At 36.0% G+C, this 13,075-nt stretch overlaps 1 protein-coding gene across 1 annotated transcript; it reads left to right on the plus strand.

Annotated features, from left to right (window-relative positions):
- Positions 1-9,599: 9,599 nt before the first annotated feature.
- Positions 9,600-12,878, plus strand: LOC114186686 (ATP12 protein-like protein). Its single transcript, XM_028074695.2, has 4 exons — positions 9,600-10,101; positions 11,376-11,550; positions 12,092-12,369; positions 12,503-12,878. Exons 1-4 carry the CDS (start codon positions 9,685-9,687, stop codon positions 12,608-12,610), a joined length of 978 nt encoding a protein of 325 aa, XP_027930496.1. The 5' UTR covers positions 9,600-9,684; the 3' UTR covers positions 12,611-12,878.
- The last annotated feature ends 197 nt before the right edge of the window (positions 12,879-13,075 follow it).

Below are 13,075 nucleotides of genomic sequence, written 5' to 3' on the forward strand. Positions count from 1 at the left end.
GATGTTTACTAGTATAACATTCATTTTGTTGTTTGGTGTTTGTTGTAGGATGGTCTTTGATCCTGGAGGAGGAAGACACAAGAAGAACAATAATAAAGGCTGTTGTCATGAAGAAACATGTAGATCTGAGGACAGATCCTTCGCAAGAAGGAGGGGATGATGACAAACGCCAGCCTTGGCCAAATGCAGACAAGAAGAGTGGTTCTCAACTATTGAGAGGGCCCAAGCTTTTATCTTTTGGGCCAACATTGTTTAAATACTAGATTAGGATTTTATTTTGGGCTTTTTATTTTGGGCCCAGTAAAATAGTGTTTTCTTTGGGTCATGTATTGGGCCTTAGAGGAAATTGGGCTTTAGAAGTAATTTGGACTAAAAAGGGGAATTGAGCCAAATGGGCCAAGAGTAGTGTGTCTACTCTAGAAAAGCCTAGAAGCTTCTCAAACTTGCTCTCCAAGGATGAGAGTTAGCTTCCCATGGCAAGACAAGTGTGACTTGCTTAGGTGGCAAGTCACACCTCCCACATGCTCCTTTTTTGCTCCAAAATTCAACTTTCTAGACTCCTTTTTCCCTCCACTTTTTGGAGACTCCTTGGTCTCATTTTAGCCTATAAATAGAAGGCTTAGGAGATGTATTTTTCAGCTTGAAATTGAGTAATGAATTGCTGCCCAAATTTGTGCACAAATCTCTTTTGAGCTCACCTTAGAGTAAACTCTTCTCTAGTTTACTCTAGTCTTCTTCCTTAGGAGTTGGCCTCACCTCTCTTAATAATCCTTTCACCTACACCAAACCAAACACCTTAAGCTTCTTTCCTTCATGCTTCCGCATCCAACACCATCCATGGAGCCTCCATTCTTCATGCAAGCTTTAATGGAGACAAGAAGAAGCCATCACCTAAGTATTTTTGGGCTGATGCAATCAGCACGGTTTGCTATGTTTTAAATAGAGTGTTGATTAGGCCAATTTTGAAGAAAACACCCTATGAGCTTTTCAAAGGGAGAAGGCCTATTTTAAGTCACCTAAAAGTATTTGGATGTAAGTGTTTCATCTTAAATAATGGCAAAGAAAGTCTTGGCAAATTTGATGCAAAAGCGGATGAAGGTGTTTTTCTAGGCCATGCTTCACAAAGTCATGCATATAGAGTCTATAATAAGATATTGATGGCTGTTGAAGAGTCTATGCATGTTGTATTTGATGAAACTAACCCAAAGTTGCAAAATCAAGTGCCAAAAAATGCAGATGAAGAAGATCGACTGCAGGAGCAGATTTTTGTTGCAGAAAAGCCCTCTGCTGTAGGAAATCAATCGGCTGAAAAAGAAAAAAAGCCGACTGAAAAAGTTGCAGACAACAACTCTCCCAAGGATTGGATCCAGCCAAGAGGTTTATCAAAGGACAACATCATAGGTGATATCAAACAGGGAGTATCTACTAGACGTAGGATTGTATTTTGTAAACATGTTGCTTTTATATCTCAAATTGAACCTAAAAATGTGAATGATGCTTTGAATGATAGTAATTGGATAGTTGATATGCAAGATGAACTCAACCAATTCACAAGAAATGATGTGTGGTTTCTAGTGCCTAAAACTGATGATATGAATATAATTGGAACTTAATGAGTTTTTAGAAACAAAATGGATGAAGAAGGTAATAATGTAAGGAACAAAGCTAGACTAGTTGCTAAAGGATATAATCAAGAAGAAGGCATTGACTTTGATGAAACATATGCACTTGTAACTAGGCTAGAAGCTGTGAGATTACTCTTAGCATATGTGATGAAGGATTGACCCCAACCAAGGATGAAGGCACATGCTTAAGAAGACTAAGCAGGTTTAGAAAGGAAGTTCACTAATCCTTCATCCCTTTCATTTGTGTTTGTTATTTTTGATTCCCTAAGTTGACTTAGTTGAATCAACTTTAGTTGACTTGTTGACCTTTGACTAGGTTTGACTTGTTGACTATAGTTGACTTGACTTAAGCCAACATGCTAATCTATGTTTATTTGCTTTCTAGGTTAATTAGGAGTAAGAAAGCAATGCTAGGTGGTGCATGGTGATTGGGGAGCATAAATGATGTCGATAAGAGAGTAAAGCAAAGGCATAAAGCATAAAGTAAAAGGGCATAAAACAAGTGTACCTATGTACCTCTGGTCTCCTTTGTTTTTAGCACACTTTGGGCACTTTTTGGAGACATATGAGAACATTCTTTGTCTCCTTTTATGCTAGAACGAAATTAGCCTTGCACACACCATAGTTGGCTCTTTTGTCTCTCTTTTTTGTAACCTTATTTGACCTAGTTTCTAGAAGCTAGGGTTAGGTTTTTGTAGAGACATCCTTAGGTATCTTTTATTTGCTTAGAGGCCCATAAACTCTTCTATATAAGGGGTGCTCCTAGACATGTAAAAAGGTTGAACATTTTGAAGTAAAAACACTCTTGTGTCTCAACCATTTGTGAGAGTTTCCTCCCTTGGGAGTGAATACTTTTAAGCCTTATCTTGCATAGCAAGTGGCGGCACACATCCACTCATCTTCAAGGTTGCCATGGCTTCTAGCCTAGCCTTGTAGTGGCGTGCTTCTCACATTTTTACCATTTCTTTCCTTTCCATTTTATGTTTTCTTCTTCCTAATTGTTCTTGGTTTTCTATGGTTTATGTGCTTTCCATTTCCTTTTTGTTTTGAATCAATCCATCATCTTCTTCTCTTGAGCTTTGTGAAAGGAACCTTCACATCTAGATAGCTTGTTATCTTAATGTCCAGTGAGGATTTCACTTAGCTTTCTTAATCAACTCACACCATATTCAATAATATTAAAAAGGAACAAGATAATCCTTCATCAATATGTTTGCATGTGTAACTTTAAATTGCATCAAATGGATGTGAAAAGTGCATTCTTGAATGGTTTTCTAAATGAAGAAGTGTATGTATCACAACCTCCTGGATTTGAGGATCATCTCAATCCTAACCATGTTTTCAAATTGATAAAGGCCTTATTTGGTTTGAAACAAGCACCATGACAGTGGTATGAAAGGCTAAGCAATTTTCTCTCATCAAAAGGTTATGCTAGAGGTGCAGTGGATAAAACACTCTTCATTAGAAAACTTGAAAATGATCTTATACTTGTTCAAGTGTATGTTGATGATATCATCTTTGGTTCAAATAATAACACATTGTGTAAAGAGTTTGTTGCAGCTATGTAAGGAGAATTTGAGATGTCCATGATGGGTGAGCTTACCTACTTTCTAGGGCTGCAAGTCAAGCAACTCAAGCATGGAACATTTTTAAATCAATCAAAATACTATTTTGACTTATTGAAAAAGTTCAAAATGGAGGATTGTAAGGAAGTTGCCACTCCAATTGCAACAAATTGCCATATGGATGCAGATGAGGCTGGCCAACTAGTGGATTCCACCCAATATAGAGGGTTGATTGGGTCTTTGCTCTATCTTACAGCAAATAGGTCAGATATTCAGTTTGGAGTATGCTTATGTGCTAAATTCCAAGCAAATCCAATGGAACACACTTTAAAGCTGCAAAAAGGATTCTAAAGTACCTTAAAGGAACAACCAATGTTGGTTTATGGTATCCATGTGATTCTAACATAACTCTTAGTGGCTTTTCAGATTCGAATTATGCAGGGTGCAAATTGGATAGGAAAAGCACAAGTGGTACTTGCCATTTACTTGGATCAAGTCTAATCTCATGCAATAGCAAAAATCAAACATGCGTGACACTCTCCATTGCCGAAGCTGAGTATATTGCTGCTGGACATGGCTGTGCACAAATCATATGGTTGAAGCATCAACTTTTGGACTATGGTGTAAGGCTAAGCAAGGTACCTTTTGTATTGTGATAATACTAGTGCCATCAACTTAACCAAGAATCCAATACAGCATTCTAAAACCAAGCATATAGAGATTAGGCATCATTTCATTCGTGATCATGTTCAAAAGGGAGATTGTGAAATTCAATTTGTTAAAAGTGAACATCAATTGGCTGATTTCTTTACCAAACCATTGGTTAGAGATAGGTTTAACAAGCTAAGAACTGAACTAGGCATATTAGACATTAAGAATGTGGTCTGATGTGTTTTTAGCATGTTAATCTTACGTATTCATGTATTGGTTTCATAAAAATCAGTTGCAGTATGCAAAAATTGAAAACGGTCATATTTAACCTGTTGATTTTTAATTTCAACATGTTGATTTCACTTAAATCTGCCTTTGTTTGCACAAATCATGATCTGTCAACCTGTTGATTCTGTTTTTCAACATGTTGATTTCACTTAAACTGCCACTGAATGATGAAAATATAATCTGCTATGGTTTTTAATTTGTTAATTTCACAATTCAGTATGTTGATTTCATTAAAACTGAATCTGGAAAAATGAAGTTGAATTTTACGATTTTCAATCGATTGATTTTCAAAATCAGTCAGTTGATTTCACTTAACCAAATTCTGGTTTTAATCTCTGATACTCTAATGTTGTTTTAATAAACTATTTCTGCTTTTCAACGTGCTGATTTTACTGTGCATTTACTCACGAATTGAATTGCAAAGCTAACCCAGTCAAAGAAAGCATTTTTTGTCAAGTACTATTTGCTCCTAATAGTTATTTCATCAGCCATGTGTTGCTTTTCTTGATTTGTTTGACCAAAAAGCATGTTTAGTGTACAATTCCAATGTGCATGCAGCTCACATGATCTGAACTGATTGATTCACTCATAAAAATACATTGAAAACACTATGAATGTGTGAGATACTGTTTTGGACTGCATTAAAATGGTTTGGGTAACCTAAAACTAATTAGAAAAATTTGCACCATTTAATCAACTGTTTTTGAAAATCAGTCTGTTCAATTATAAATATTGCACTTGTATTTCTGCATTTGCATTATACTTCTCATAGAAACAGCCATACCCACGCTCATGATGCCTCGTCATCAACAAAGAGCCACTCAATCTGATGATGAGCACTCCGCTCCTCCTACCCCAAGGTCTTCAAATCACGAAAGCCATGGTAGAATTGAAGCATGGTTTGAGGATCATGAGGACAACATTCAAGTGTTCCTCATCAAGATGAACAAGAAGCAAATCAACATTCCTAAGGTGCTGAGATTTTCGTGGTTGAGAGCTGAAGGCTTTGAGAGTTTATTTCAACAACTCAAGCATCAAAAGTTGAAGACATTTCTTGAACTTTCAGGAAAAAATTATCCAGACTTGGTGAAGGTGTTTTTCAGCAACTTGGAGTTCAAAAATGATATGCTACTGTCAAGTATCAAGGGGATTCAAATGGAGATCAACAAAAAGGCTTGGAAAGATGTGGTTGGACTCAAAACAAGGGGTGTGCAAGTGAGGAAAGGTGAAACTGAGGTTGTTCCAGAATTCAACAAGGTTCAATACTATGGCCAATGCTTGAGGAATCCTGCAGCTGAAATCAAGCACTTCCATGTTGGTGGTCTCAAGGTGGATCAAAGGCTTCTTGCTATGATTGTCACAAAAATCATAGTTCCACGTGGTAGTAACCATTCAACATTGAATGAGGGAGATTTGATACTCATGTACTGCATCCAACACAACATTCAAGTGGATTGGATCTATGTGTTTCGTGATCACATGCTCAAGGCCAAGAGACTCACGAATTTTAGGCTGCCATATGTGGTTTTGGTGTCCAAATTCATAGAATACTTTGGAATTGATGTAGAAGGTGAGCTAGAAGAGTCAACTGGACTGTTGAACCATACCTCCAACCAAAATCTGCACAAAATAGGCTTTCTCAAGGTGGGAAATGCATGGACAGTTGTTAGTGTTGTAGTTAGTGGTGCACATGACCATGAAGCTAGCCCAAGTGGTGCAAATCAAAAGGAAGAACCAACTACTGGAACCATGGACTTAACTCCCTACAACCCTCCAAAGGATAGAGGCCATGTGTACTCACATTTTGAAAGGATGGTGCTGAACCAGCTGTATGAGCTAAATGTGTCCCAACATGCACATCACAACTATTGCAATGAGAGATTCAATGCATTGGATGGCCAAATCCAAGATATCCATGACATGTTGAACTCATTCCAGACCATAAATGATCCTTAGGATGACTGAGTGTGTTGGTTGTTTAGGATCATGCATGGCATCCATGTGTTTGTTCTTTTTCAGTTTAAGTTCTGTCAATTTCAGTTGGTTATTTTTATTTTCAATGGCTGATTGTATCAGCTTTATGCTTTTATTCTCTGTTTTCAGTTTCTGTTGGTTGTATTATGTTCCAGTAGTAATGAAAGGATATGCTATGTTTGTTATCTTTATGCATTTGTTCTGTTTGATGAATCCAAAGGGGGAGAAAAATTGACCAAATAGCAAATTGACCAAATTGGACTAAAATAGAAGCATTAAAATTGGAATTAAAATCAAATCTGAATCTGAACTCATATTATTGATAGGGGGAGCATGTGCATATTTGTTTGCTTGTTAGCTTGTGTGTGTTGCTACTGTAAATGTTTTTCAGGTTCATAAGTTTCAAGCTTAGGCGTTACTTCATCAACTTAATGGTATCCAACCAATGGAAGCAATTTGCAATGGAAGATAGAAGAAGATAGATAAAAGAAGATAGAGGTTGGATTCATCAAATCAGGGGGAGATTGTTGACATGAGAAGCCAAAGTGGTATTCTTCTTGAAGATTTGATGAAGATTTAATGAAGCCCTTTTGAACTATCTTGAAGCTATTACCATTGGAATGAAGCCTACATTGATGAAGGAAAGGAGATTTGATGGTATGCATGTTGATCAAGACTGGAACGTGTGCTCTCCACATAGTTACATCATTAAGAAAGTGTATTCGAAGTTTGTAATTCATATTGTAGACCTTGTAGCATTAATTAGATGTATTTGGTCTTTGTTGTGTTTTTTAATCTGTTGAATAGTTTTTCAACATGTTAAAATGTCCCTTTTAGTCTGTTGAATGGTCTTTCAACAGGTTAAAAGGTTGGTTGCAATAGTCTTAAACTGTAACAAATTCAATCAGTTGATTTATTTTTTAATCGACTGATTTCACTTAAGTCAAGTGAAATCAACCGATTGATTTGGAAATCAACTTGTTGAATTTCGTAACAGTTTGACTATAAGAGCTGTGATTTTTGAAAGAGAGGTATTCTGACCACTTTTAAGCGCGAAATTATTCTGGAAACTTGTGGAAACTCTCTCCTTCGTGATCATACAGTTTGCAATAGTTGAAGATTGATCTTGGATCAATTCTTGGAATTTTTGGCTTGGTTTGAAGCTTGGAGAAAGTGGTTTGTGGTAGGCTGGGTTGTCCTATCAATCAAGTTTGATCTTTCTCAAACTTTGTGTGTATGCCTGGTGGTTTTCCAGGTCTGCAAGAGGGTTCTTGTTGTGTTGGTGTAACTCTTGTGTGATTCAAGAGTCTTTTGTGTAGTTTTTGAATATTTTGAAAGTTAAGGGTGGATACTTTGTAAATCTTTTGAAATAGTGCAAAGTCAAGCTCAAGGCATTGACAAACTAGATGTAGCTCAGGTTTGAGTGAATCAGTATAAAAATCTCGTGGTCTCCTCTCTTCTCTAACCTTTCTCTCTTGCATATTCATTTTAAAGTTTAAAGAACTTGTGTTTTAATCATCTTTTTCATGTTCTTGCATATTTTCATGGCATCTGGAGCATTGAGCATGTTTGCATAATCATTCAGAACTTGTCTTGATCATTCTTGTGCATTGTTCTTGGTTTAAAACTCGAATCTGCATTTCTGCATTTTTCCCAGTATTTTAGTCGACTGTTTTTCTGTTTCAATCGGTTGATTATACCAGAACAGAATCTGTTTAGTAAAATCAATCGATTAACTCTGTTTTTGACCGATTGAAAGTGTACAGTTCAGTAGTGTTTGCATCCTAACTTTGTGATCTAATTGATTCAATTAAAGGTGGTTTTTAGCTTGCAAAGATAGCCTAAATTTTTAACTAGCCAATTCAACTCCCCTTCTTGGTATTTCAACCATTTCAAAACTAACAAATATAGCCTAAAAACAAATTCAAAAACTACACGCACAACCAAAAAAATACAAGTTAACTAACTAATCAAAGTAAAAGATTGGGGATAGAGAAAATGCACACTAGGGATTTATACTAGTTCACCTCCACCTAAGACTACGTCCAATCTCTTTGGTAACTTGCTCAACACCTTTGACTAGCAATGAGTATCACCCTCTCTAGGTTACACGAGTTTCAACCTCTTCAGGTATCCTTTTCAATATCCCCCTAAGAGCAAAAACCCTTAATTACAATTCAACTCACAGGTTACAACTTCACTCTATGAAGGATATACAATATGTAAGCTCACAACCCAATTCACTAATCACTACAGATAAGACAATTTCTCACCATTTTGATCTTTTGTAAAATAGCTTTGTTAATCTTCTTGTATGACTTTGCACCCTTTATATAGTTGTTGCATTTACTAGCCATTGAGAATTCAAATTGCAATGCTTCATCATAATCTTCTCGATATGAAATGACCTAATCAATTCTTTAATTTTATTTTTCAATGTCACTTTTCAAGAATTCAACTTTGAATTTGTTAATGCTCTTTAGGATATCCTTTCTTGAGTGAGCTCAAACCTAATTTGAATTTTCCTTTCTTGACACTTTATGCAATATGATTTTGCATTTGAATTGTCAGAGCAGTAATATTTCATACTCAATCAAACAATTCATTCACCAACCATTTCCTAATTTTCTTTTGATTTGAACGTTTGATTCAAAAACCTTCTTTTAGAATGAAATTATCATAAAATATTTTTTTTGAACATTATAGCATGAATTATTTTATGATATTTAATTCTCTATTTCAAACACTTAGATCAATATATCAATCCACATTATCAATTCAATTCAGAGATTAAAACACTCATCAAAACGTCAAAGAGCATTATAATTCGTTCTGTTGTTTAAGTCGTCTAACACCTTAGTCGTCCAATGTTTTGTATCACTTAAGTCGTCTAACGCCTTATATTACTCAAAGACTGAGGGGTCACCTAATGACTTGGGTTGTCTAATGCTTAAACATAACGATAACCACTAATAGACTTGTCTAGCAAACTGACTTGTGTACTGCTTAGACTCATTTAATGCTAGGACTTAACATTTGCATTTGTCAAACTTCTTGCTTATACTTTTCTACATAACATTTGTATATCAGTCGTTTAGCACATGAAAGCATAAGCACAAATAGTATATTTCGATCTTCAAATCATATTAATCAATCACTTACACTCAATGTATTTGTTGGACATACTTTCTGAATTGTCTAACCTTGCTTCACTTTTGACTAGAGACTTACTCGATAGAATAATAATCTTGTTATCATCAAAAGTTCATTGATTAAAGAAACTCATATAATCCAACAACTTTTACCATTTTATTGTAATTTTATTGTAATTTTAGTGAGAGGTAATTTCGAACTAATAGAATTTATGAGGGTGTAGAAAGGAAAGGAGGAAGGTGCAAAAAGAAACAGCCAGCGGAACAATCTGATTCGATGGACCGTAAGGCCCACCGTACCGGTCTCTTGTTTTTCTCCCTTCTTCTTTCTTCCCTTCTCGCTGAAATCCCACATAACCCTTCTAACTCCGACAAGTTAAGGTCGAGTACTCAGAATCAATTAATTTAGTTATTGTTTTTTTTTTTTCAATGGCTCATTCGATAATAAGAAAATGCGTAAAACCAGCGAGTCCCACTTTCATGGCGGCACTCTCGGTTCCCCTGATTCGGCGGCAGATGATGACGGTGGCAGCGGCGGACGAGGAGCCAACGCAGTCGTCATCTCAGTCGTCGTTCACGTTCTCTTCGGATGGGGACAAGGTGTACGTGAAGGGGCCATCGGGGAAGTGGAAGTCATCGTCGTCGGTGACGATGCCGATGTCGTTCATGACTGGGTCGATCGTGGGGAAGCGGTTTTACAAGGACGTGAAGACTCGAGAAGCCGATGACGGGAACGGATGGACGGTGATGCTCGATTACAGAACCCTAAAGACACCTTCCAAGAGACCCCTCAAGCTTCCCACTCTTCCTCTTGCCAAAGCCATTGCTGCTGAATGGGAATATCAGGTGTGCTCCTCTAGGTGTTCGACTATTTTAGCCATTTTTGTCATTTTTAATATTAAAAATTGGATTAAACATTGTCTGAATTCCAAAAGCTGTTCAGCGACGTCTCAAAATTTGAATTTTTGTTTTGAATTTATCCAGTTCCAATAATATAACGATATTTTACAAAATAGGGAAAAAAATGGTTGAGGAGAATAAGTTTAGATAAACAAAAAGTTTTTTTATGAAGACTTACAAGAGACAAGATTGGAATGTAAGGATACTTAGGCTGGTTTTAAGTTATACTAGAAACTACATTCATTTCATTTTCTTATTTTACTTTTTATAAGTGCTTAAAGTGCTACAGAAGGATGTCCAAACAGAATAAAAATGTACTGTTGGATGAGTGTTTGATTTATGTAGAAGAGCCGTATAGTGGGGAAAAAGGTTTGTTTCTTGTTAGTGTTGTTGTATGTCTTTTTGTGTTTGCATTGTACTCTTTTTTTATCTTGTATTGAATTTTAGTTAACAATTGATTTACCAAGGTACAATCCAAGTGTTTTTTTACAGTTTCTCGGTGGCAATATAGTTAAGTGAGAAATGGATTCTATCATCTAAGAAACTTGGTTTTGTTCAAATTTTTATTTGATCCTCTTTTCTGTTTGTCAAGAGAGATAGGTAGGACCTGTTTATTGTCTATAGAGGGAGAAAGTGGGAGTTAGAACAAGATTAGGACCTTGTTGTGAAGCTTTTAACATGAAGAGATTCATTTCATAAAATTTGACTTTATTTTAGGTATGCATTGCATGTTACGACATTGGGAAGGATTGGTCAAGATGCTGTCCATGTTACTTGATCATGGCTATCTGTATTATCTTGTGCAAAGTAGAGGATACTGTTATTTGTAGATAATTATTAGGGCGAGCTGATGGGTAAATAATGACCATTTTTGAAGATTTATATCTCATTTTTTCAATTCAATGTTGCGTTATGTTATGGCTTCATTTGTCATAATTTGGCACAACCCTGAATCTGTGGGCTGCCTTTCTCATCATCACCAAACGGAATATGCTTTTTTTCCTTGAGTTCTCATGAAACCTATGAATTTTGTTTCATATTTGTTTTCAATTGTCCTCCAAAAAGGGTATATAATAATTTAAAGTCAATTGGCGGGGTGATGTAGCTCATACCAGCCTTCCCTTCAAAATATTTGATGTCCATTTGAAGCTGCATATTTTGTTTAAGTGTTGATGCTGAGGAGTGTCACTTAAACTGGACTGCTAATGGATTTATTGCAGCTAACGGATGGCATAAGACCCTTCACAATGCCTCTTATGAGACTTGCTTGCACTGCCCTGGAACGAGTTCCCCTCACAAGGAGCAAAATTATTGAGAATTTGATGAAGAAATTTAATCAAGATTTAGTATTTTGTCGTGCACCTGATGACAATGAGCTGACAAGCTATGTACATGGTACGGTACTAGTTAATAACTTGATATGTCTTCATATGTTTGATCCCCAGTTAATAAATTTAGGATTGCTTGATGTAATACATGCTTAGATAAATCAGAATTTTGTGAGTTGAAGTTGTTATCTTATAAATTATGTTGTATGAAGCATTTTGGTCGTACTCCTTTAATTGATGGTTTTTGGGCTGGAGATTTGTTTGTAGAAATTATTTCGATTTTGTAGCTTAAGCTGGTGCGTTTATAGATAACAATGGTATTTGACACCTAAAAGATGAATTTCAAGTCCACATGAAGATTTCTTTTTCATTTTCTCGTTAGCTTGGTATTATTTTTATGATATACTTGTGGTCGGTTGAATTCACATTTCCTTCACCTGTGGAAGCTGTTTAGTGACATTAAGATTGTATTTTAGCCCTAACCTCCGGGAATTATTTTTTTCTTACATGCAACAACATTCTTACGAATCAAAGTTATTTAGATCAAGAAGTGTCTCATTCTTTTTTCGTTACATGTATGGATTTGAGTTTGAATTCAACCTTTGCAGATCGGCAGGTGGAGAAAATTGATCCGTTGCTTCACTGGGTGGAGACAGAATTTGGCTTTAAGCCTGTTGTTTACTCCAGCTTTTTTGGTGGAAAGCAAGAAGATGGTCTTGTAACAGTTATTGAGAACCTTCTAAAGAAAACAGATGATTGCGAATTGGCAACAATTGATGCTATTGCAGCATCAGCACATTCATTAATTATTGCCATTGGAATGGTGCAGGGGAAATTGCAAATCGAGGAAGCTATTGAACTTATTAGACTTGAAGAAGATTCTCAGGTACTTACTTATGTGACCATCTCTATAATATATAATCCCAATCATAAACTTCTCTCTCTTTATAATATGTGCTTAAATACTGAAGTGCAGGACATAATCTGTGAAATAAAATTATCTTGATTCTCTTTTTCAGGTGGACAGGTGGGGCCTCGTAGAAGGTGGCCATGATGTGGATATTGCTGATCTAAGAGTGCAGATTTCATCAGCAATTGTATTTCTTGGTTTGTCAAAAAGCATATAGGTTTTTAACTTGCTCTCATGTTATGTTAACATCCTAAGAACTAGCTATCAGGCTATATTAGAACAGAAAACCCTGGGGTTGTTGTAATGTCCAGATATTTCCAGAGGCAATATTCTTAGGTAAAGATAAATTGTTTTTGTAGATGAGTCTATTATGGTCAAAGTTTTGTCATGAGTTGAAAACATGGTTTTACAGGGGCCTGACTTGTCCTGGAATAATTGGTAAATGTATTTGTACAATTGGAAAAGATACGTGCAACATTTTATAATTTTGTATCTGTATTGATTTTAATTATTCAGTCCGCCTATTTAACTGTGCGTTGTTCTCTTGATTACAAAATTGAGGTTGTATGAAAATAAAACCTTACCTCCCGTATTGGTTGAAGGCCACTATTCTTCTAAGAGAATCAAATTGACGGGAAGTCCTCGAAGTCCTCAATACTTTGGAAGGGAATTAGTGGGGTGA

This window comes from Vigna unguiculata, chromosome 1 (assembly GCF_037176805.1).
Source record: "Vigna unguiculata cultivar grain cowpea cultivar isolate G323 ecotype 2 chromosome 1, ASM3717680v1, whole genome shotgun sequence".
Lineage (NCBI taxonomy): Eukaryota > Viridiplantae > Streptophyta > Magnoliopsida > Fabales > Fabaceae > Vigna > Vigna unguiculata.